The 27,146-nt window shown below is 43.5% G+C and overlaps 1 protein-coding gene across 4 annotated transcripts in view; it reads right to left on the bottom strand.

The window, feature by feature from the left end:
- Nucleotides 1-27,146, bottom strand: part of slc9a5 (solute carrier family 9 member A5) — a 280,610-nt gene that overhangs the window by 46,409 nt on the left and 207,055 nt on the right. For all 4 annotated transcript variants that reach the window (XM_087995957.1, XM_043707124.2, XM_043707125.2 and 1 more), the window contains exon 10: nt 19,591-19,720. In XM_087995957.1, coding sequence (XP_087852083.1) covers nt 19,591-19,720 — 130 coding nt within the window. The remainder of the gene's footprint in view (nt 1-19,590; nt 19,721-27,146) is intronic.

A 27,146-nucleotide genomic window follows, 5' to 3' on the forward strand; every position in this document is an offset into this window, starting at 1 on the left:
CAAAAATTACCTTTTCACATGCTTACTTTCTGCTCAGCCTGCCTGCCCCTTTCTTCACAAGTTTTGAACTTTGTGTTTTTAATCTTATTTCTCTCACCTATTTCTCCCTCAACTGTTTGAATCTTTTATGATTGGTGTCTCTATGGGATGACACTGCGCATACTTGTTATGATCTTCCCCACACTACTCCAAGTTCACTGAAAGGTACTAACTCTATGTTTGAAAGAAGAGATAGTGATTATTGTTTGAGTACATCTCGACTTTGTCAATGACATCCTGACAGGTTGAGGAGATTCGTTAGAAGCTTGTGTTAGCAAGCTTTCCACTTTCATATGGTACTTTGCCTCTCAGTTTCAGCCTACTAAGCAGCAATGTGGAAAAGAGAGCGAAATGCGTAAGGATCGTCCTGGCAGTACATGGTCGGTAGGCCTCAGCTATGCCTCCTCAGCAGGACACATGGAAATCGGTTCCCTCGCAACCCCAGGTTAAAGTTTCCAAGGAATGTAGAAGCGGTTTAGTCCCCAAGCATGCCGTGTGCAGGCCTGTGGCACAGAGTGATACCCGAGCACTCATGAACCAAACTCCCAGCTCTGGGCAAACAGCTCTCCCGCCTTGTGGATACCTTAGAGAGGTGAAAGCTAAGGGAGTAAATCCTGATAAAAATCCTGATAAACAGAGTTAGACTACAAGGTTATTTCCTCTATCGCAGTAGGCTGAGCAGACCCTTTGTTTCCTATATTTAAAGAGGATGATGGTAACAACCTTTGTCATGAGCTGCAGCCCATGCAGCCCATGCAGAGATTTGGTATGTTCATATCCCATGGTAAGTCGTGGTATGGATTTGTAATGACTGCCCATACAACATATGATGGGCAATCATGTGACATCTTAAGACTCTGATCACACAGCACTGTCATATGCAGCAAAGAGCTGAAGATTTAAGAATCTTACAGAAAAGTCCTTGTGGCCATCCTCAACAATGAAGTGTACTCCATTGAATGGTAAAGACATTTGAGACCTGGAGAGTTAGTAACTCTCTGGAGAAGGAGAATTAATAGATCTCAAGCAGACCCAGCTGCACCGTGACACGGTGGTCTATGGAAGAGGTTCTGAGTTGGAGTACAGCAAAGAGCAAACAGACATTGGATGCTCCATGAGTGAAGCTCAATATTTGTGATCAGTCAGGGAAAGCTTTAGAATAATGGAGTAATCCAACCAAAAAAAAAGAGATGTTAAAAAACTTACAGTTCCAATTAAGCATCGCCACTATATAGCATGAGGCACAAATATATAAATGGACATAAATGATGCAGGACGGGATATTGCAATGATGGGAGAGTCCAGAACCAGGCATCATAGTTTAAGGGCAAGGGGCAAGCCTTCTGGACTGAGATGAGGACAAATTTCTTCATCCAGAGAGTGGTGAGCCTATGGAATTCACTGTGACAGAAAGTGGTTGAGGCAAAAAAATTATTTGTTTCCAAGAAGGAGGTAGATCTAGCTCTTGTGGCTCAAGGGATCAAGGGATATGGTGGGAGGGTGGGATTACAATATTGATCTCCATGATGAGCCATGTTCATACTGAATGGGAGAGCAAGCCCGAGGAGTCAAATGGCCTACTCCCGCTCCTATCTTCTATGTTTCTATGTGAATGACCATAAAAGGTATAGTAATCTGAGTTTTCAGACCCAGGGACATCATAAAACTATCGAATAAAGCAATAGCATTGAGCAGATTATAAGCCTAAGCAAACCTGATTTAATGAGAGTTTGGGAGACCCTTTCAGGCCATAGAAAAAAACAAGAGAGATCCTTTTTCAAACTCCTGATAAAAATAGAAATTGTTTACCTAAACAGCAAGGAGTGGAAATCATTCAGCAAAATAGTAATCAAAGCGAGAATTGCTATTAAAATCACAAGCACTGGAATTTGATGATGTGCAAAATCATTACTTTTAGATACGACAAATTGAAATCCTCCATTTTAGCTGCAAAGTGCAGGAAATCCTTTCAATGCAGGCACAAAGAGCAGCAGAACTACAGTGTGACATGAAATTGCTGAAAAAGCTAAATATAAAATCATATTAGGATGACATGGCATCAGAAATATCATTGTCAGGAAGACTTCATTTCAGAGATAGGTCAAGTAGAACACAGAATTAGAAATCTTGAAGAAAGCAATTTCTGTGAAATGGAATACCTTCCAAATTAGAAACTAAATCAGAAGCTGAACATGTAAATATGTTTCTACATACAATTAAAGATATAGCTGATGTCACTACAGTTCACCAAGGGTTAGAGGAAGCAATAGGTACTTTTGAAGAGGTACTTAAGGTCTTTGATAATTATTTCAACATCAGAATTAATATTTTTGATAGAGCAAGACTGTGTAGAGCAGTTCAGCATTCAGGGTATCCATAGACTAATTTATTGGTAAGATCTAGAGATTATGTGAGAAATGTGACTATGGTGATTTCAAATCAGAATTAGTAAGAGTGTCATGACACACTGGGATTCCATGCTGGAAATCAAGCCAGGGAGTTTTACAAAAGTTAAAGATCTTTTTAAACAATAGCAAAACTCCCCATTTTACCTAATGTTTAGATGCAGGTTGATAGAAACAATGGACTAAATTTCTAAACTTAAGAAAAAAGCTATTTATTTGAAGTAATTAGAATCTAGCTGCATGTAAACAGATATAAAACTGACAAACACACACATATACGCACACACACGTATACGCACACACACATATACACACACGACAGAAAACACAGATTATAGTTGGAGGCATCATTGAGAAAGCAGTTCATTGTTTCCTAATCACAAAATCTATTGAGATGATTCTGTTCTTGTGCTGGTCAGGACGCTGTTTCTCAGTTGTCCTTCTCTGGATGCTTCCACTGGTTTGCAAGAGGTACAGGGTGGCTAGTTCACAAATAAAATGTTTCTGATCTATTAATTAAAAATCACAACTGACAGCAACTGCTGAAGGAAAGATGAACTGGTTTCTCCAGTTTTAAAGTGGCCTACTGCAGATAATGGAAAGAGAACTCCTGGCTGCTGGAGCCCTGATGGCTTTTCTCTATCTTGTTCCCAGCCCTAAGCTGGTAATCACATAGTTGTTGACAGACAAAAGGCCTTTGTCATTAATAACTGGTCACTCGTCCATAAACCTATCAGCTTCTTGTTGTCAACCAAAGCTTCATTGATGCACAAGAAAGGCAAGGACTGATTAGGGATAGTCAACGTGGCTTTGTGTGTGGGAAGTCATGTCTCACAAACTTGATTGAGTTTTTTGAAGAAGTAACAAAGAAGATTGATGAGGGCAGAGCAGTAGATGTGATCTATATGGACTTCATGAAGGCGTTCGACAAGGTTCCCCATGGGAGACTGATTAGCAAGGTTAGATCTCATGGAATACAGGGAGAACTAGCCATTTGGATACAGAACTGGCTCAAAGGTAGAAGACAGAGGGTGGTGGTGGAAGGTTGTTTTTCGGACTGGAGGCCTGTGACCAGTGGAGTGCCACAAGGATCGATGCTGGGTCCTCTACTTTTTGTCATTTACATAAATGATTTGGATGCGAGCATAAGAGGTACAGTTAGTAAATTTGCAGATGACACCAAAATTGGAGGTGTAGTGGACAGCGAACAGGGTTACCTCAGATTACAACAGGATATTGACCAGATGGGCCAATGGGCTGAGAAGTGGCAGATGGAGTTTAATTCAGATCTAAATGCGAGGTGCTGCATTTTGGGAAAGCAAGTCTTAGCAGGACTTATACACTTAATGGTAAGGTCCTAGGGAGTGTTGCCGAACAAAGAGACCTTGGAGTGCAGGTTCATAGTTCCTTGAAAGTGGAGTTGCAGGTAGCTAGGATAGTGAAGAAGGTGTTTGGTATGCTTTCCTTTATTGGTCAGAGTATTGAGTACAGGAGTTGGAAGGTCATGTTGCGGCTGTACAGGACAATGGTTAAGCCATTGGAATATTGCGTGCAATTCTGGTCTCCTTCCTATCAGAAAGATGTTGTGAAACTTGAAAGGGTTCAGAAAAGATTTACAAGGATGTTGCCAGGGTTGGAGGATTTGAGCTATAGGGAGAGGTTGCACAGGCTGGGGCTGCTTTCCCTGCAGCGTCGGAGGCTGAGGGGTGACCTTATAGAGGTTTACAAAATTATAAGGGGCATGGATATGATAAATAGACAAAGTCTTCTCCCTGGGATTGGGGAGTCCAGAACTAGAGGCTATAGATAAGGGGTAAGAGGGGAAAGATATAAAAGAGACCTAAGGGACAACGTTTTCACGCAGAGAGTAGTATGTGTATGGAATGAGCTGCCAGAGGATGTGGTGGAGGCTGGTACAATTGCAACATTTAAGAGGCATTTGGATGGGTGTATGAATAGGAAGGGTTTGGAGGGATATGGGCTGGGTGCTGGCAGGTGGGACTAGATTGGGATGAGATATCTGTTCGGCGTGGACGGGTTGGACTGAAGGGTCTGTTTCCATGCTGTACATCTCTATGACTCTATCTGCAAGTACTGCTGTAACCCACAGCTGTACAGTGTTCACAATGAATATCAAATTTCTTGCTTTCGAACCATGCAACAATCCTTGGTTTCTAAAACAGTACTTCCTGCATTTCATTTAATGAGAAAACACACAACAAAGACACAGTCTTCAGAACAGACAGAATTCTGGCAGGAATTACAGATGAGTTTTTGTCAGATTTACAACAGTCCACAGAAGACGTTACTCTACAGAAAGCCATTCAGATGGAATGAAGTAGAAATACAGAAACAACAAGGATCAATCCCAAAGGAGCACTTCAACAAAATGTTTTTCAGCAAAATAATAAAAGAAGATGCGAACTTCTTAGCTGGCAGGCTGGAACTTCAGAATCATAGACAGATAGACAATTTACAGTTGCCAAATAATGTGCATAAAACAGTTATGATCAATATGGAAAATGACATAGCTTCCCTACAAGAGACCAGGTTCACCAAAGAGTGGATTGCTCAAAGAAAAACATTACACATTCACCTGACACGGAAGACTTCAGAATAAAATTTGGGCAATGTCTCTGCTTCACTGAAAGGAATATTGCAATGTATTTTGACATGGGGAATGCTGAAATAGGCTTGTATTCTGGCACTAATCAGTGCATCCGTTTAATTCCTACTGAAGAATTTCCCTCGGGCAACCCTTAAGGTTGGTTGATAAAAACTTAAGAGCTTCACTGAACCATAATTCCGTGTGCAGTGATGAGTTCAAAATTTTTGTAAGATCTGCAGTTAATTGAAATGCACCTGATGATGACAACTGCAATCCTCCATGACTGAGACGTTTATAATTGAATATAGTCGGTCAAATTAATGGCTCCAATGGTTTAACATAGTTGAGTCCTGCTAAATACTGTGTCCTAAATAGGGGCCACTATTTTAATTTTGGGCAAATGAATGAGTTCTCAGTCAGTTTAAATTGTGATTTCCACTCTGTTCTGAGTTAATTGATCTTATCCAGGTTTAATTTTTAAAAAAATGTATTTGTGGAATAAGAGGCACTTTCTTAAACTGCACATTTATGTGCTGAATATGCGCAATGCTGTATAAGGAGCTTCAGAATTTTGACCCAGTATCAACAGAGAGTATTAATCTGAATAATAATGTGTACGACTTGGAGGATTATATGCAGATGGTGGTGCTCCTGAGAGCCTGCAGCCCTTGTCCCTCTTAGTCGTGGAGTTCAGGAGATGCTATAGTGAATTACTGCAATAGCTATACAACTAGCCTGGGTGCTTCATCCTGGGGGTGATGAAGAACAGAAATGTATGATTAAAATCATTCAGAGTTCCTTCTCCTGATCAGCATCTTGGATGTCTTAAGGTTAATGTTTGACTACAATATCAACTGCAGTATTAAAGCCTGTTTCTACTCACTGTCCAGACATCAGAAACAAGAGCAGACCACTGTAGTAAAGTATCAGAGTGCAAAAAATAGATAAGACATATAATGGAAATGAGATATAAAAGATATATAATGGAAATCAATGAGGTGACCAATTAACACCACAATGAAAATGTTTTTGCTCAAGTGTACTTGGTTAATTTTCTCAAGTCCACTTTTAACGGGAGCTCGGGGTAATGACAGAATGGTGACAGGAAATAAGATTTAAAATCTGATGAAAGTTGAGATGTTATTTTTCACTTTATTGAGGGGCCCACTACCTTTCTGAAGGGCATACAAACTTGGAACACAAAAATGATTCCCAGAAGGCAGCTTGCTGAGAAAACAGCTCACTATCAATAGGGGAGGCAACTTGGCAATGCGGATGAAATTTGATGAAGTGATTTTCTTTCCTTGTATAATGGTTGTCTTCCTGCATTACAGCCCACATTATCCAGGTGTGAACAGTGACCGTACATGTTGGCAGAATGTGGAAACACACCACCAGAGAACAGCATCAAAGCCCAGAGGAACCTGAACCTATATACCAGAGACCACTGATAGCAACCAAGAGTTGGAGAGTCTGCTTGTCTCCTCTGCTCCTCATTCAAGGTCTTGAGACTGACTGTAGTTACCTAACTGAGATCAACAGGCAGCACAATGGGGATTGAATGAGGTGCATTACTTCATTTGCATAATGGATAAAAACCAAGAGGCTGCGGAGAGAAATGAAACATTTTTGATATTAAAGTAAGACCACCTGCACATGTTTTATAGCGTAATGAGAACTTATGAATAGGAGTGGGCCATTCAGCCCATCCACTCTGTTCTGTCATTCAATTAGATCATTAATAGAGGTCTTATAGCACAATATAACTACCTCCAAACTGGAAGCTCTAGGCTCAAGTCCAGCTGCAGGGGGAGAATTAAATGATAGGGTGGACATTTACTCCCACTCCCCCTGGAAAGACAGTGGCAAGCCAACAGGTTAATAAGAAACCTGCCGTATGCCAGTAATGCTAAACTGGTGTTGATGGATATAATGGAGCTGCCAGTCATCTGATTGATCACCAGTGCCAAGGGCTCAGTAGTGGGCACTGCCAGAACTACAAGCAGTCCCACGGTGAAAGTCCCAAATGGATCCAGTAGGGGGAGCATTTGAGCATCTGAGGAAGAGGATCAGATGGTTAGGGGTGGGGAGTTAGGAGATCCAGTCTGGAAGAAGGAGAAAAATACTATCATCTGGTGCCTTCCGCCACCTGTGCAAACATACCCTCTGAAGATAGTAGAGCCTTCCTGAAATAATTTCAGTGTATCCTGTCACCTAGTCTCTCTATACTTATACTTAGAGAGTCCAAGACACTGATCTAGCTCTCTCAGAATCAGTTCTCAGAGTGGCAAGATGTCTGACACTGTTAGCCAGGGCTCCTTGACTGGACCAGATTAAAAGCCCCAGTCAAGGAACTCGTATTCTGTGAGGTCCACTTGGCTGACCTTGTTACAATCATTACATCCCTCTCCCCTGGAACCTGAAGACATAGGCAGGTCCTTTTTGTGTAGCTCCTCCTGGGACATTTTAGCACCGGCTCAAGTTCCTCCAACTCTGCCTGTGATATGGGCAGACTGTAATGCACAGTAGCTTGCCTCTTGCACCCGGACCATATCCGAATAAATTCATTCTCTTCTTCAGGCAGCAAAGGGCATTGAGGTAGCGACATTTGCCTTGGCTATCTCAGATTCCGAAGTATTTTCAACGCTTGATGAACAGGGAGAATCCATGGGTTCCAGAACAGTCAGAAAGGCTGTTGAGGAACCACGCAAGTTTTGCTTCTGCATCGTTTGCAAGTTTGCAGCTTTCATTTGGTCCATGTGCCTGTTCAGGATTGTTGGACCTACCCGAATTTTATATGTTACTGGACCTGACCTGACCATGCATCAGTCATGCCTCTTACCCATGCAGGGCCATTCCTGTGGTTCCTACATCAAACTTCGTCCTCTGAAGTAAACTGTTCCTCTTGCTTAGCAGAGTTTTGTGTCAGACATTGGTGTTCCTGATGCCATTTTACTCTCCCCCTCCAGGTCCAAATTTAACCTGGTGCGGTGTCCTCTCCCCATTAGCATCTCTGCTGGAGCTATCCCTGCATATGAATGGGGGGGGGGCGGGTGTTAGTCCTAAAATCAAATAGGAACCAGGACAGTTTTGTACCTAGTTAAGCTGTAGGCTATTTCTTTGAGCCTGTCTTCAAAGTTTGAACTGCTCTTTCTGCTAGACCATTGGATGATGGATGGTATGAAACTGTCCTTATGTGTCAAATACCATTTGACTTTAGGAAATACTGAAATTCCCTGCTGGTAAACGATGACCCATTATCTGTGACCAACACTTCTGGGAGTCTGTCTATTACAAAAGATTTTCTATTGTTGTTGCTATGTTTGACGAATGAACTCTATGTACATCCAGCCACTTTGAGTGGAGATCCACAATGACTAAGAACCCTGAGCCCATGAAAGGACCTGCATAGTCAACGAGTAATCGAGTTCAGGGTTTATCTCGCCATTCCCACAAATGTGGGCTAACTGCTGGCAGTAATTTTTTGTCATTGATGACACTCTGGGCACTGCCCACCAACATGACTATGTTGGCATCCAATCCTGATGTAACTTATTGCCAACAACTTCATTTTGGAATTTTTCCTATAGCGGTATCACCGGTGGTATATCTGCCAGCAGGAGGTGGCTCAATCCATCCGCATTTGCGATTTGGCCTCCTGGATGGTAATTAGACACACTTAGTATTAGAAACCACTGCTGAATTCAGTTTGAACAATGGGTGACATTGCCTTGTCCTCTTTAAGTAGACCTGGTAGAGATTTGAGGTCCATTATTATTGCAAATTTAAATCTGTAAAGATATTGGTGGAACTTCCTGACTCCAAATATGACCGCCAAACCTTCCTCCCCTGCCTGGGCACATTTATGCTCTGCATTAGTCAAAATCCTGGACGCATAAGCTATTGGCCATTCCTGTCCTATGAGCTAATACTACCCCATTGTCGTACAGGCAGGGATTGCATATCAATACCAGATCTCGCTAGGGAGCACTGTGTACCAACCGCCACCTGAGAGGATGAGAGCTGTTTCTTCACTTCCCTGAAAGCTATTGCTTGGCTACAAGAACATTTCCAAGGCTCACAGTCTTTTAGGAGTTGATGTAAACATGCCAGGATGGGGGCCAGGTTATGTATGAGCCTTCCATAATAATTCATCAGCCCAAGGAAAGACCTAAGCTCCAGTACAGACATGGGAGCCTTGGCACCTTTGATCGTCCTCACTTTATCTTCCAAAAGGGTAACTTGGTCTTATTGACTCTGTAGACCAAGTAGGCCATTTGGAGTGCCTGCAACATACATTCTTCCCTTCCAAGGCATATGCCTGCTCTGATGAATAGTCTAAGGACTGTGTCCAAGTTCTCTAAGTGTTCCTTTTTGTCCAAGTTAGGGATCAGCAATAAATGCTGCCCTAGCCAGTGATGCCCCCATCCCATGAAGGAATTTTAAAAAGTAGCACCATATAAAATGCCCCAATGACCCATTACAGCAGGTAATCCAACAAATCTGACACTGGGGGGTGGCATGAGTAGATACTAGGTGGTTTCCCTTTTGGCTGTTTGGAGGCAGCAAGGTATTAAATTGGGTTAGAGGATGATGGATGGGTACTCTGCCACCTTCCCACCTCTATCACGATCCAGTCAGTGAGGAAGGTAGCAGAGGATTGCTCATCCACTGTCCTACCAGTGACAGAGGTCCTTCCTTGAATGGACAATTAAATCTGGCATCCCATCGCCATTGATATGATGGTAACACTGAGCAGACCTGTGGGGTGACAGGGGGGACCTCTGGTGAGTCTGCAGCCCACAGCAAATCAAAAGTATTGCTGAAATGTTCCAGTGCAGGTGCCAGTTTGCTTTGGAAAGAATAAAGTCAGTAATTGTAGGTGGACAGTGGAGGAACATAATCCCTGAGTCCAAGTGCAACATGTCGAGAGTTGAAATGGAAGAAAAGCAAGTCGCTTGATAGCTATTCTGAGAGTGCCAGATAATCTGGCTTTCTGTGCTCAGGTGGATTGGTTGATAGTCTGTCTCACTAAATGAGACAGAAATCAGACCTTCAGGGTTTACATGGAGGCTGGGCAGCCAGGACACTGAGGGCAAAGTTGTTGTTTTGGGTGCAGGAGCTGATCACCATTTATAATGTATAATTTCTGTACAACAGAAAAGCGATGATAATCAAAGCGATGTATTGCTGACAGAGCATCAAAATAATCACTGCATCAGTGATTATAAACAGTGAAGTATATCGCTAACTTGCTGCATGCCTGACCTTGAAACAATACAGATTCTCAGAATGTCATTTTGAGAGGTTTTCTGGCGGCTGAACTCAACCCACCATCAGCATGAGACTGCAATTAGAGGCATATCAAATGGTGGGATTTCTTTTGAGGTAAAGAGCTGATGCCTTTTGTTTTGCCTGTTCCAATACGTGTTTTTTTTTAAGTTGTAAACTGAATGTTGTGTTGGCTTTCAGAAAGGGAACAGATTATTCCTAGTCTTTTTCTACACAGTTCCCATTGAGCTTTCGGAGATTGTAGATATTATTAAATTGGAGCCGAATTACTTCACTCAAATGACATCACCACCTGTGGAGTATTAAAGGTCATTTGTGTGTCATGGGCTTTCAAACAGTAAAAACCATGAGATAAGGTTTCAAAGCCTCAACAAAAGACCAAAACCATAACAGGTTTGTGAGAGAATGCTTCAGGAAATAAATATTTGTTGAATAGCTGTCTAAGTTCCCTTATGTCTGATTTATAAAACACATGTGATTTCACTTGATGGATCAAGCATCCAGCGAGTCATTAATGGGACTTGCTGTTCAAACAACTAATGGTTTAGTATTTCATAAGTCAGGAGAAAGTGACGACGGCAGATGCTGGAGATCAGTTTCGAGAGTGTGGTGCTGGAAAAGCACAGCAGGTCAGGCAGCATCCGAGGAGCAGGAAAATTGATGTTTCGGGCAAATGAGGCTTGTGAGCCAAGAGGGTGGACAGATAAATGGGAGGGGCGGTGGGGCTGGGGGTAAGGTAGCTGGGAGTGCAATAGGTAGATGGAGGTCTGGGTGAAGATGATAGGTAGGAGAGGAGGGTGGAGCAGATAGGTGGGAAGGAAGATGGACAAGTAGGACAGGTCGTGAGGGCAGTGCCAAGTTGGAAGGTTGGATCTGGGATAAGGTGGGGGGAGGGGAAATTAATAAACTGGTGAAATCCACATTGATTCCATGTGGTTGGAGGGTCCCAAGGCGGAAGATAAAGTGTTCTTCCTCCGGGTGTCCGGCGATTGCAGTTTGGTGATGGAGGAGGCCCAGGACCTGCATGTCCTTGGAGGAGTGGGAGGGGGAGTTGAAGTGTTTAGCCATGGTGGGGTTGGTTGGTGCGGGTGTCCCAGAGATGTCCTCTGAAGCATTCTACAAGTAGGCGGTCCTTTCTTCCCACTATACAGGAGACTGCATCGGGAGCAATGGATACAGTAAATAACATGTGGAAGTGCAGGTAAAATTCTGATGGATTTGAAAGGCTTTTCTGGGGCCTTGGACAGAGGTGAGTGGGGAGGTGTGAGCACAGATTTTGCAATTCCTGCGGTGGCAGGGTAAGATGCCAGGAAGGGAGGGTGGGTTGGTGGGAGGTGTGGGCCTGACAAGAGAGTCATGAAGGGAATGGTCTTTACGGAAATTGGCTTTATTCCTAATTCCTCCACCTCCACCTATCTGCTCCCAGGAGGACCAGTTCCACCACAGAACACACCAGATGGCCGCCTCCTTCAAAGACCGCAATTTCCCCTCCCACGTGGTCAATGATGCCCTCCAGCACATCTCCTCCACTTCCTGCACCTCTACCCTTGAACCCCACCTCTCCAAGCCACAGGGACAGAATCCCCCTCATCCTCACCTTCCACCCCACAAGCCTCCTTTTACATCACATCATCCTCCGCCATTTTCACCACCTACAAATAGACCCCCCACCACCAGAGGTATATTTCCCTCCCCACCCCAATCTGTGTTCCATGAAGACCATTTCCTCCATGACTCTCGTCAGGTCCACGCCCTCCACCAACCCACTATCCCCTCCCAGCACGTTCCCCTGCCATCGCAGGAATTGTAAAACCTGCATCCGCACCTCCATCCTCACCTCTGTCCAAGGTCCCAAAGAAGCCTTCCGCATTCATCAGAGTTTTACCTGCACTTCCACACATTTACTGGATCCATTGCTCCCGATGCGGTATCCTCTATATTGGGGATACAGAACACCTACTTCCAGAACGCTTCAGAGAACATCTCCAGGACACCCGCACCAACCAGCCCACCACCCCATGGCCGAACACTTCAACTCCCCCTCCCACTCCGCCACGGACATCGAGGTCCCGGGCCACCTCCATTGCCCGGGACTGCCTGACGTCTGGAGGAAGAATGCCTCATCTTCAGCCTTGGGACCCTCCAACCACATGGGATCAATGTGGATTTCACCAGTTTCCTCATTTCACCTCCCCCCACCTTATCCCGGATCCAACTTTCTAACTTGGCACTGCCCTCATGACCTGTCCTACCTGTCCATCTTCCTTCCCACCTATCAGCTCCCCCCTCCTCTCCAATCTATCACCATTACTCCACCTTCCTCTACCTACTGCATTCCCAGCTACCTTCCCCCAGCCCCACCCCTCTCCCATTTATCACTCCACCCCATTGGCTCATAAGCCCCATTCCTGATGAAGGGCTTTTGCCCAAGACATCAATTCTCCTGCTCCTCAGATGCTGCCTGACCTGCTGTACTTTTCCAGCACCACACTCTTGTCTATTTGATCAGTCAGCCTTCCTAACATATATTGTGTTTATGCGCACTCACCATTAAAAATGTCTTCACTGCAACATTAATTCAAATCTTGGGTGCAAAAATATTGGCCACGGCTAACCTCGAAGAAGGTTACCCTCAAAGACCAAGCAATCTTTGGATGACACAGATGTCACCCTTCACCATGTCAATTTCAATCTGGCACCAAGAAAAAGGGATGTCCACACATCCAGCGATAATGATAGTCAGCAACCATTCACTTTGAAGTATTCTCACAGACAGCACAGCAGGAGGTAATAAACATTGAAATTCTCATTTTCAATTGCAAATTTTAAATACAGTGAAAAATGTATATCCATAGGATTAAATTAAAAATTGGAATATCATAAACTTTAAAAACAAACTGAAAAACAATAACTTTAAATATGTGACGTTTCTTTATCATAATGGCAAAATTTGTTATGTCGCAATATACAATGAGTTTTCAATGTCAGTGAGGTAGTTCCATAGTAATTATAAAAATGATATTTTATCATAACATGCAAGGATATGGGACAAGTGCAGGAAATTGAGATTAGCCCTCTTTTGGTGGTAGTTATGTCAGTGCAGACTCAATGGGTTAAAGGGCCTTTTCTGCACAGTAAGAATATATGATACACCATGATTTATACCTTATTCAATGAGATTAACTTTTTTTTCAAGATTTTTATTGTGATACCAAGAGCGCAAAAGGACAAATTCCCATCTATTTGACTACCTCTCGTGGGGAATTCAAAAGCACTAACAGAAAGTTCTGACCTCTATGTTTAACTGTGCTCATGAGGTCTCTAAACCTTGCTGTCAGTTTCAGAAGAGTAACAATGATGGATGCTGTTACTTTACCATCATTGTAACATTGTAACAAACCAGCCTCTCATCTCAACCAAACCAATGTCACTTGTTTGAACACACTGATTGCCTGGGCACGCATTCTCTTTCTAACTGGGCGGCACGGTGGCACAGTGGTTAGCACTGCTGCCTCACAGCACCTGAGACCCGGGTTCAATTCCCGCCTCAGGCGACCCACTGTGTGGAGTTTGCACGTTCTCCCCGTGTCTGCGTGGGTTTCCTCCGGGTGCTCCGGTTTCCTCCCACAGTCCAAAGATGTGCAGGTCAGGTGAATTGGCCATGCTAAATTGTCCATAGTGTTAGGTAAGGGGTAAATGTAGGGGTATGGGTGAGTTGCGCTTCGGCGGGTCGGTGTGGACTTGTTGGGCCGAAGGGCCTGTTTCCACACTGTAATGTAATCTAATCTAATCTAACATCAATACCTGGTTCAATCTTGAAGTTGCTTTCATTTTCACCAATATAGACAGGCAGGAAGCTGGAAGAACACAGCAAGCCAGGCAGCATCAGGAGGTGGAGAAGTCAATGTAACCATTAGTCCTGAAGAAGGGTTACACCCAAAACGTCAACTTCTCCACCTGATGCTGCCTGGCTTGCTGTGTTCTTCCAGCCTCCTGCTTGTCTATTTTGGATTCCAGCATCTGCAGTGTTTTTGTCTCTTCATTTTCTACAATGGCATGCTAGAACACCAGAAAATCTCTTTCCCTTACCAAGGTGGTCACTTGTTGTGCAGCCATGATAAGAATCACAGCAGAATCTGATTCTTGTCCTCAGGCTCTTTCATTGTGAACATAAGCTGTGTGGAACAGAGTCACTGTCTGTCCTGAACCAGTTGGACCATGGTTTGAAACTTCAAAATACTCCAGCTTTGGTCACTGCAAAATTGTGTATATATAACTGGTGGCATGGACTGAATTGTTTGTGACTTGTTTGCGATAATTTTGCAATTGATTAGATTCCAAACTGGGAACTGTCATCCATAAAGAACCCTCACTCAGTGAAAAGGTTCCCCATTTCTGGGTGAAATGTACCCTATTCCTGAATGGGTGCCATTGAACAATATGAGACGGTCACTTATAGATTTGGAAAAGGAAATGTCGACTTGGTGTGCAAACAGGACACACTGTAAACCTTAAGTCTGTGTATAACAAACCAGCCTCTCATCTCAACCAAACCAATGTCACTTGTTTGAACACACTGATTGCCTGGGCACGCATTCTCTTTCTAACTGCCTTTCTTTGCCATCTGACCAACTTACAATGCTTGAATAGCAGCTTGCAATTCAAAGGCAACAGAATGTTCTGTGTGTGAACTCAGAAGGGCCTCAGACTGTGGGTGTGTGCAATGATATGCGATCTACTCTTAAATCAGTTAAGACAAGCAGTGAATGTTGGAAACTATGGATACTGCAGCAACACACACCTGTGATAATAATGGACTTTGGCCCTCGATTGTCATAGCATTCAAACAAAGTGAGTTCATGCCACCACCAGCAAGATAGAGATCAACTTGCAAGCGGCTATGAGAAATAGTCGCTGCCTCTCGCTGTTGTAAATGCTTCACTTTGCACACATACTTGTCATGGTGTAAATGTAATAAGAGCACAGTCACAAATCTGATGTTTAAGTGAACTTGTAACTGAAGCATTTCACATCAATTCATAAATATTGAATGCTGCTGCTCCTGCTGCCAGAGGATCTGCTACCGTGATACGACATGGTTTGTCTGTTATATATCTTCTTCACACATCCGCTGTAGTTCTTCTGCAACTGCTCTTATGACCTCCATCACCCAATATGTCTCAGTCAACCCGTATTCCTGCAGCCTGACCCCCGCCCCCACTTTGGCCTCTAGAAGAGTTCTGTGCGGCTTTTCAGCTCTGATCAAATGGCACAAGTACTGACTTTTTTTTGTCTGGTTGTCACTTTTTAAGAGTTCTTTCTGCTCTTGTAAGTTCAAGCACCTGTTGATTTGTTATGGTCTGTAGATGGCATTTTTAGCAGATGCTTTAATAATCAGTGTCTTCTGAGGATTTTGTTGACTCCTGCTTTGAGACAGAGTTCTTTCAGTTGCTAGTGGATTCTCCTTGGTGTCTCAATATGTCAAAGGATATATCCTAACAAGGGCACTAATAAGTTGCATAAATTGATTGAAGTGTCCACTGGGCATAACTACTGTTTCAAATGTTCATTTTAATGTGATATCCAGTAGGCCTAATATCTTGTCTCACTGGTCTATATCTCAGGCTGTCTTTGGAGAGATCACTCAAGTTTGCAGACAAAAGACATAACCATCTGCTTCAAGTCACAAGGAGTACTATTGTTGCAGCTACCCCTCCCCCAACGACACTCATTATATCACCAGGTATGAAGACAGTGTGTGTCACAATCTGACAAAGGATGCTCAGACAGCTTGCGGGAGCAACTGACCAAAGAACATATCTACAACACGTGTAATCTGTAGCAATTCCTATTTTCTGAAGGTGTTCCCACTCCCTCCTATTTGCAGAAAGTATTTGTGTAATATGTTTGGTGAACGATGAAAGTTGAAAATCATCAATTGGAAACCAGTTTAAAAAGGACTATAACAAATGAGGAATAAAACACACAACTCAATACACTGGGCTGAGATGAAAGAGTAGGTGTGTATAATAAGTGTGGGAAATGTTGCAACAGGCGCCACTATTGATGTAGTTTAGGCTGTAATCAGCATGTTACTGCAGCCTTGGGCTATAGTCTGTTCAGCAAATTCAGAGACAGGCAGGAGGCTACAGGAATGAATGGCACATATGTGACTACTTCAAATATATTTCCGAAGGTCATTTAATTGTCCTTTTGGATCAATGTTGCCGGTGAACATTGAGTTCTGAGTCAAGTAGGTTTCCACTTGGCAGCATGTTCCTTTCATCCTATCTATTTATAATTACCATGCGTTTTCTTCACAAGAACTGGTAATTTTTCCTGAGACTCACTCACTTTTCATTCACACAAACCCCTTCCAGGACAGCAGCAGAAGGAACAGTTCCCTTGGATTATTAGTGACACGCAATTATTGTTAAAACCACAACTCACTTTCACTTGACCGGTTAAGCCCTCATTTCTCATCAGCCATATTTTTACATAAGACTTACATTAAAGATCAAATAGAACATATTAAACAAATTGGGCCTAGGATAGCTCATGAATCATTGAGAAAACAGTACAACAGATGTCTTCTTTATTAATTTGCAAGTGTTTATACAATGACAGGGTTTATGTATCAATTTTAATCTCTCTTGGTCCAGGGGCCTCTGCCTGTAGTGAATGTCTCCCTCTCGTGTCCATTGCAAGAAATGTCAAGTTCTGGCTGGCTCTCCACAGGTCCTTGCCTGTGCTTCTGGGCTGGATGAGCAGCAAAGTGTTCAATGGCTTATCTTTGCTGATTTATGAAGATGGATGTTATCATTTATAGCTGACCTTGGGGGGACCTGAATCAGCTGACGTGGCTTTCCTTTCCTGTGAATGTCCTGCTCAATGAACAGGTGAACTCCAAGGGATTCTGGATTAAAGTGCTGGAAAAGCACAGCAGTTCAGGCATCATCCAAGGAGCAGGAAAATCGACGTTTCATATTGAACTCCAAGGGATACCAGCCACTTCAATGTGAGAGCACTGAAGGGCAAGAGAGAGGGGAGAACTGGAAATCGGAAAGTAGCTGAGCAGATAGCTGCCATATACCATCTACAAAGTGATTAATCTGCTATTGCTGGTTTAATGCCAGCAATAAAGGTAAATTTCACCCCTTTGCATCATCTACGGAGATGTATTTAGGCAGTTCTTCCAACCGGGGCAAATTCACAAAACTGTTATGACCTTGAAATTTGTCGATTCATCTTCTGTTGGGCAGGTGATAACCTAGTGGTATTATCGCTGGACTGTTAATCCTGAGACCCAGGTAACATTCCTGGGACCTGGGTTTGAATCCCACCACAGCAGATGGTGGAATTTGAATTCAACTTTTTTTTTAAAAACTGGAATTAAGAGTCTAATGATGACCATGAATCCATTTTCGATTGTCAGCAAAAACCCATCTGGTTGACTAATGTCCTTCAGGGAAGGAATCTGCCATCCTTACCGGGTCTGGATTACATGTGACTCCAGACCCACAACAATGTGGTTGACTCTTAACTGCCCTCTGGGCAATTAGGGATGGTCAAAAATGGCTGGTCTAGTCAGTGAGGCCCTCATCCTAGGAATGAATTTTAAAAAAATGCCAGGCACTCATTCCAATTGGGGCAAATTTACAAATCTGTTGCAACCTTGAAATTTGTAGCTTCAACTTCCATTGCAGAAAGATATATGTTGGTGAAGGTTCTGCTGAAAAACCTCACTACAAGCTGCTGGGTCCCTAGTCAGGTCTGCTCTCACATTCAAGGGGCTCTGCACCAAGTGGGGCAAGGAAAAGGGGAGCATGGAGAAAGTGAGGACTGCAGATGCTGGAGATCAGAGTTGAGAGTGTGGTGCTGGAAAAGCACAGCAGGTCAGGCAGCATCTGAGGAGCAGGAGAATCAACGTTTCGGGCAAGAGCCCTTCATCAGGAATGAAGAGAGCAGGATCTCCTCCCTCCATTTTACAGAACGCTGCATTTTGTGGCAAAACCCTCAGCATCGGTTCTAATCTTTTGGTTTGCAAGTTGAACTTCCTTTGGTCATCATGTAGCTTTGCCTGCATCTTTATTATCGATTTTCATGCTGCAAAACTCCTATTCCTTTGAGGGGTGCAGTGGTCTCAATTTTGATGAGGACTGTAGAAGTTTCTGATGGGGCTGGTCAAGAGTAGATGCTGACATAATGCTTCCAACTGGGGGCACAGTTTTTAAGTAAAGCATCTCCCAGTTAAGAAGAGAGAAGGAGAAATCCTCTCTTACAGGTTCATTACTCTTTGGGATTCTCTTTCTTAGAGTGCAGTCATGGCTGGGTCATTGAATATATTCAAGGCTGTGTTAGACACAATTCTGATCTACAAGAGTCAAGGGCTATGCAGGCAAAATGGAATTAAGGCTATCATTGGGTCATGATCTTATTGAAGGTGGAGCAGGCCAGTGGGTCAAATGATTGAGCCCTCTTTCTGTGTTTATAATCTGATGGGATCAGAGAAAAGACAGATTTAGCAGTTCCATGCCTGCCATACCCACAGAGCTCAAACTTCAATTATTCTTGTTTATTCTTTGACGGGATGTAATATCGTTGGATGTATGTAATATTTGTTGCCCGTCCCTTGTTAACTTTGAACTAAGTGTTTTGCAAGGACATTCCCTAAGGCTTTTCCTTTGAATCCCCAGTCATGTTGAACAAAAAGCAAAGCCCTCTGGGAAGATGGCAGAATCTTGATTGAATGTGGCCTGTACAGCAGAGCCCCTGTGAGGGTAGAGGATGCTGCATGGTCACAATGCACCATGAAGGTCACTGAACCAGGCTTCCTTTCCTTTACATTTTAGCCAAGGACCCAACCATTCCAATGCTTCAAATAGGTAAAGTGCCAGCATGCAGTCCCAGGTTGTTCTGGAAGATTATTTTCTACCCTGAAAGTGGTTAGAATGTAGACCATGCTAACACAGGGAGGGTTTATGATGAAAATTAGAAATGTATTTAAGAACAGGATAGATAAGTGGAAAATAAACTGAAGACTGGAAGGAGGATCATGTGGAGCATCAATGGCTGTCCTAAATCAATTATAACCAAATGGCTTAAATACTTGTTGTAAATTCTGTATCATTATCCCATTCCCAAATCAATCCTGCATCTTGCTCAGGGTGAGATTTAACCCAGACTCTCAGTCTTTTCTGGTTCAGACACAGATATCTCTCATAAGAAGACAATGGCAACCAGTACCTGATCAGCAAAGCTGATAGCATCACGGACATTGAGCTTCTGGTATAGGTCCCAAATATCATCCTTAATCCTATAGGCGGACTTGCGCATCAGTAGTTGGCTCAGGTACTTCTTGTCAAAGTGCTCCCACCTGCAAGAAAAGAAGAATACAGTAGTCATCTCAAATAATGTTTGAACACAAGTAATTGGTGCCACTGAGGCCAATGGGGTTAGGACATGGTGAATTGAAGAGGCAATTAATACACAACAGCCAAACCTCTGTAAGAACATATCAGAGGCTGGGGAAAAAGGGTTGCTGTGTATTTCAGTGTCCTAGAATTAATCAAATGACTTCAGATTGTCTCCGTGTTTTAACCTAATATTTTCCTTCCCCTTCCTGATGCACACAATCAAATAGGGGAGGGTCCCTGGAACCCGAAACACTTCTGTGTGACCCGGGCTGACATCACTGGAATGGCCTGGAGAGAACGATGATATGTGAACAGGGAATTTAAATGTTTCTGTCCATTTAACAACATAATTTCAGAACGACATGATTATAAATTTTGCACAACTTTATTATTATATTAGCAGGAATAATAGCACTGGCCTTAGGCCTTCTTTCTCCATGAACTAACATTTGCCTCATGGGCTCAAACTGTACTATATTTGGATTAAAATTATTTCTGCTCGAGATGCAGCAATTTTCACAGTTGGTCTGTGTAATCCCATGCTCACAGCAGAAACAGTTACACTATGAACTTTTACTGTGAATCAGTACAGTTTGAAATAAGGATGGATTTGGAGGAACTGTGAAAATGCGGCTTTATTGATGTGATCAAACAGTTGTGGCAACTTGTCTCATCTGGTTGCAGAGAGGCATCAGGGGTGTGTGACCTATACCACCCACATTCTACCAGCTGCTCTGACCTAGTGCGTGTGACCGTGAGGCAGAGAAAGAGAAAATCACAGGCAACTCGCACAGCTCTTCACTGTGTATAGTCCCCCCCTTCTCTATTTATCAATCTTCAAACTAGTTGCAGAAAAATCTCCAAATGCCTTGATTAAACCTCAGCTGACATCCTGCACGTCTCCTATTCATGCGTATTAACAATATCCTCCATTTGTTCTGACTCGGATGGTCCATTTGGTTGATGAGAATGAATTACCAATGAAGTGGAAAATAAGTAAAGCTCAATGTAAAATGAGTAAAACTGAACCTCTGGTTGTTATAACTATAGTGACCCTGGAAAACTGTCACATTAATTCTGGAGGGAATTTTACCACCATGGCTGGGAGTGAAGTCTGCACTGGTGGCTGAGGCAACCACAGAGGGGGCTTTACCAGAGGCAGACACTAGGGTCGCTCCCTCTGGTACTGATGATGAGCTCTCTCTCTCTGTCTCTCAGTAACTGGTCCCAAGGATGGATGAGCAGGTTGGCTGCCTTGGCGTTGCCACCAATAGATGCATCCTTGCAGAGTTGGAAAGAAACTGTCTTCAAGTACCAATGCCAATGGGAGTGCCAGTGCCAATGGATGTGCGTGCCATTCAGGCAGGTTTTGCTGTTGGGAGGTTGAACACTTAAGAAACAAGACAAGAGTGCAGGGGTGAAAATGTGTTGCTGGAAAAGCGCAGCAGGTCAGGCAGCATCCAAGGAACAGGAGAATCGACGTTTCGGGCATAAGCCCTTCTTCAGGAATGACAGGAGAATCGACGTTTCAGGCATAAGCCCTTCTTCAGAAAGGCATCCTTGTAAGAGAGCTTCTTCAAGGATGCCTTCCTTGAAGAAGCACTCTTACAAGGATGCCTTCCTTGAAGAAGCACACTTACAAGAGTGCAGGGGCTTGGGTGGATGTCACTAGGGGTCCCTATAGGGAATAAAGCATCCAACACTGAGAGGACACCTCCAGGTACCTGGAGGGCTGGGAGGTATCTGTGGTGCAGCATGAAAGCTCAGTGACTAGCACTGCTGCCTTCCAGTGCTAGGGACTTGAGTTTGATTCCGGCCTTGGGCAGACTGTGTGGAGTCTGCACATTTGTCCCGTGTTTGTGTGGGTTTCCTCCGTGTGCTCCAGTTTCCTCCTACAATCCAAAGATGGGAAGGTTAAGTAGACTAGCCATGCTAAATTGACCAGGGGTGTGTAGTTAATGTAGATTAGCCATGGGAAATGCAGAGTTACAGGGATAGGGTAGCGGGGTAGGATGCTCTTCTGAGTGTCGGTATGGATTCAATGGACTGAATAGCCTGCTTCCACACCATAGGGATTCTATGATAATTCTGCAGCCACTCACCTTTCACAGCATCCTGTGGCCATGGGAAGATGCAGGGGTGTCCCCTCCTGGTGCCTTTGCTGCCATTTTCCCAGCTTTCCCCATCTCCCAGCCTGTCCTCCAGAGACACTAGTATCTCGACATCTCCCCATGGGTGCTGCCTGACCATTGCATGTTTTCAGCATTTTCTGTTGCTTGCTGCATGTAAATGCGTGGTGAGCAAACCTGCGACAGCACAGTCCAGGGCAGGCCGTGCTGATTTTAAAAATCAGGGTCAGACCTGAAACCACCACAGGCTGCCAGTTACCAACATCTGGCCAGCCCAGAAACATTTAAACAGATGATGCTCACTTCTAAGGTGAAGACATTGTCTTCTTGCCTCTGTTTTCTCTCTTGAAGAATATCTGTGAGGAACTGTGATTGATCACCTGACCCTTTTAAAGGCATTAAATAAAAAGTGTTACCTTTATCTCACACCTTTCAGGGCCTCAGCCAGTGAATTACTTTTCAAAGTGTAATCACTGGGGGAATATAGGAAATGTGGTAGCTAATTTGCATGCAGTCACTTCCTACACACCCCATGGTGATAATGAGCCTTTTTTTTAAAGTGAAATTGACAGAGCTAAGCACTAACCAGAACACTGCTGCAACTCCCCATGCTTTTCCTCAAAATGTTGCTGTATGCCTCCTTGTTTATCCACCTAACAGGCCATGTATTAAACAACCGACAGTGTGATCAGGCTAGGATTAAAGATGATAACATCCTTGTTTCAATGATCTGGTGACTCCCTGTCACAAAGTGTCGCAGTTTAGGGCACTCTAGACTGACTGCCGCAGCGGCAGCTTTTACAGAGAGAGAAGGTGATTTATGTTAATAGTTATGGAGACACTGTTTCCACTTGCAGAATGCTCATGCCCAGCGGGCATAGAATGAAGGATATCGGCAAAGAAAGGGAGAGGTAGCAGGTTATGATGATCTGCCAGAAAGGCTGCAGCAGAGAGGTTCAATGGTAACTTTTAGACAAACACTTGAAAAGGTAACTCATGCAAGAATAGGGAGAAAGAGTAAGGACAAGGGACCAGTTCTTTCAAAGAGTCAGCACAGGCATAGTGGGTGAATTATTTCAGGTTTGTTGTCACAATTACTTCCTTTGGGATTTTGTCCTATGTATTACTGTTTTGATGAAGAATGTCTTTCTGCTGATGCCCCACAAAGGCATCATTGGCAATAAAGAGTCAAGAGAAGCAAATGGAGTTATGAACATGGGAATTCCTGCTGAGGATGTTGTGATTGTAAAGAGGTCAGTCTGCTGGACCTCATACAATATAAGTTCCCTGATTAGGGCTGTTAATCTGGTCCAGTCAGGGAGCTCTGGCTAACATATAAAATGGGTGATTGTCAGAGGTACTGATATTCTGGTACCTGACTCTGAATAAGGCAATACTAAAGTGAAGGAATGATCATGCCTAAATAAAGGGTGTCTTGGTGACAGGATGCTGGTCTTTGTGAAGTTATTTTAGTGGTGATGAGAATAAAGCACGATTCTGAAGAAACGTGCTGGCAACAACCATCTTTAAGTTATGGTAAGCATTTTTACAACATGCCTTTGTTTGATGAACTTAACTCAATTGACCCTGCTGTCGAGTACTGGGCCCAGTATGTGGAAAACGTGTTATTTTTTTCCAAGCAAATGACGTTTTGGCAGTTAAAAAAATAATGATTAATTGAAGCTGCAGCTTTTTCTGTCTTGAGGTGCCTAATTTTTCCTGAGGCACCAGATACTAAAACCTTTCAAGAATTGATGGGCTTAGTTAAGGAATATTGCTACCTTAAGCCACCTCTAATTGTGAGATGCTATCACTTTTACTTGGCAATTTGAGAACCAGAGGAATTGAGATTTTTGACTAGGTTTAAATGACTGGCAGAAGTCTGTGACTTTGGTTAAACCCATAATGAGATGCTTAGAGACTGTCTGGTATGTGGAATCAATTGATATAACTATGCAAAAATGCCTATTAGCTGAAGTCCAACTGGATTTCAACCAGCCACTACAACTGGCTTTATCTTTGGAAAATGTGGCAAGTGGAGCATATCAGTTGCAGGGTATTCCAATAGAAGCGACCATTTGAGTGCAGGCAATTGCTTCAGCTCACCCTGGACATATCCTGATTAGAGGGACATTTCAAGTGCCCACAGCAAAACACCAAAACAAAGCTACACCTCGGCTAAACAGTTAAAAGTTTCTTCAGGTTCTGGGCTGGCCAGACATTGTAGTTGCCCGTATGCAGACCTGACACAGCAAAAGACTCCTACTAGGCCTAAATTGAGTAAAATAACTCTTAGGACCGTATCCAGGAGGGTTCATAGCCTGGAAAGTCCACCTACATCTGATTTAGAATAGTTAAGTTGCACAGCGACATCAAAATCAATGCTAATCAAGATAAATGTCTGGTTAAATGGTCATTCGGTTCTAATGGGGGCTGATATTGGCACAGCCGTTTGTGATCGTGGAACCAGTCTTGAACAAAATTTCCTCTGGATTCCAACCTTTAAGTTTGTGCAGGACCTCAGCTAGACTGAGAACCTGTACCGAAGAACCTTTACAGATTAAGGGTACAAGGTCAGTTCTGATCTTTTACGCGAACCTGCTGGTTCAATTACCATTGATTGTAGGAAAAGGCTCAGGCACAAGCTTGCTGGGGCGAAATTGGTTAAGAAAGATTCACTGAGACTGGCTCAACACTTTTAAATTAGGAAATGGCTTCCTGAGTGAAGTTCTGATTAAATGTCTGGAAGTCTTTCAGGAAGATCCAAGGAATAAATCCAGGGTCACCTTGCACGTTGACCACGTAGCAATGCCACGTTTCTGCAAGGCTCGCCCAGTGCCATTTGCCTTACGTGAAAATGTAGAGGCAGAAATCAGAAGGCTGGAAAGTGAAGGAATCATCAATTTGAGGAATGGGCACTCATCAAACTGATTTTGAAGCCTGATGGGTCAATTTGCCTTTGTGGGGATTTTAATCAAATGTTAAACTGCTTTTCACAGTTGGATAAATACCCAATCTTTTGGATCTCTGGGACACCCGGACCAACCAATCCAACCACCCCGTGGCTCAACACTTCAACTCCTCCTCCCACTCCACCAAGGACATGCAAGTCCTTGGACTCCTCCATCGCCAGACCATAGCAACACGACGGCTGGAGGAAGAGCGCCTCATCTTCCGCTTAGGAACCCTCCAACCACAAGGGATGGACTCAGATTTCTCCAGTTTTCTCATTTCCCCTCCCCCCACCTTGTCTCAGTCCCAACCCTCGAACTCAGCACCGCCTTCTTGACCTGCAATCTTCTTCCTGACCTCTCCACCCCCACCCCCACTCCGGCCTATCACCCTCACCTTTACCTCCTTCCACCTATTGCATTTCCAACGCCCCTCCCCCAAGTCCCTCCTCCCTACCTTTTATCTTAGCCTGCTTGGCACACCTTCCTCATTTCTGAAGAAGGGCTCATGCCCGAAACGTCGAATCTCCTGCTCCTTGGATGCTGTCTGACCTGCTGCGCTTTTCCGGCAACACATTTTCAGCTTTAACTTGCAATTATGTTTAGACCAGGATTCCCCAGAAGTATGCTACAATTAATATGGAGGTTGTACAGAACATTGGTGAGACTTCTTCTGGAATACTGTGTCCAGTTCTGGTTGCCAAGTTATTGGAAGGTATCATTAAATTGGAGAGGGTTTAGAAGAGATTTACCCAGATGTTGCCAGATATGGAAGGTATGAATTACAAAGAACGGCTGGGTAGGCTGAGACTTTTTCACTGGAGCCTAGGAGGTTAAGCGATGTTCTTATAGAAGTTTATAAAACAGTGAAGGGCAGTTAGGATTAATGGCAGTTGTCTTTTTCCTGGAATTAGATTAATTCCCTCCAGTATGGAAACAGGCCATTTGGCCCAACAAGTCCACACCAACCCTCCAGAGAGTAACCCACCCAGACCCATTCCATCTAACAATAGGCAATTTAGCATGGCCAATTCACCTGACACACACATTTTGGAGTGTGGGAGGAAATTGGAACAAACCCAGGGAGAATGTGCAGACTCCACACAAACAATTGCCCAAGGCAGGAATCGAAACCAGGTCTCTGGTGCTGTGAGGCAGCGGTCCTAACCACTGAGCCACCGTTCTACCTAGGATGGTGATTTCAAGACTAGGGGGCACATCTTTACAGTGAGAGGTGAGAAATTTAAAAAAAACATGAGAGGTAAACCTTTTATACAGGGTAGTTCACATATGGAATGGCCTTACTGAGGAAGTGGTGGATGTGGATTCAATTGCAATATTTAAACGTCATTTGGATAAGTACATGAATAGGAAAGCTTTGTAGGGATATGGACCAGGAGTAGGCAGGTGGGACTAGTTTAGTTTGGGATTAGGTTCTGAATGGACTGGTTGGACTGAACAGTCTGGTTCCTTTTTGTATGACTGTATGACTCTAAATAATCTCCTTCTATTGTGTCTGATTCTACACTTGAGAGGTCCTGTTGAGTAAGATGTAGAAAGTTGAGTTCTTCCTGGAGACCAGGCAGCAATGTAAGCTGATTGGAGGATGGTGATCATAGAGAAACTGCAAGCTGAAGGTGGTCAATGGGTTTGTGGAAGCAACACTAAATTAAGCAGCATTCACAATGAAGACAAACAAGAAGAAGAGCAGGAGAGAATCCAAGCTCAGAACTGGGTACATGCTACACATTCATGCCATGTTTCCAATAGGCAGGTAAGGAACTGATACACTACAACCTGCTGTTAAAACTGATGCAAGAGCACTCACTGCTAGTTTGCTGTTTGTTTATCACAGAGTCAGGCATGAGGGCTCTTTAAAACTAATCTGAGGCCACTTTTCAAACCAAGCATTTTTGTAACATGTAATTTATTGACAACTGATTGTAAATTGGATTAAATTAATTAATTTACTCGCAACTTCTAGAAACAAAGTCCAGATGATTCTGTTATTTCACCAGTGATTACACATGTTGTCCTCACTTAAAGTTGGCATTGTGTTCCAGAGAATCGGGACATTAAGTGAAAAGACTTCAAGTGAAATCTGATTCCCAGAAGAATTGATCTGAAGACTAGAAGTATGTCCTGTATGGCCTTCTCCAGCAGAGAAAAGAAAATCACACCTGTACCTTTTACATTGAAATATAATAAAAAGAGAAAACATTGGAGAAACTCAGCCGGTCTGGCAGCGTTTATGGAGAGAGGAACAGTTATTATTTCAAGCCCAGTATGACTCTTCTTCAGAGCAT

Source organism: Chiloscyllium plagiosum, unplaced genomic scaffold (genome assembly GCF_037043375.1).
Source record: "Chiloscyllium plagiosum isolate Xiang-an unplaced genomic scaffold, Cpla_swu_hap1 HiC_scaffold_17, whole genome shotgun sequence".
Classification (NCBI taxonomy): domain Eukaryota; kingdom Metazoa; phylum Chordata; class Chondrichthyes; order Orectolobiformes; family Hemiscylliidae; genus Chiloscyllium; species Chiloscyllium plagiosum.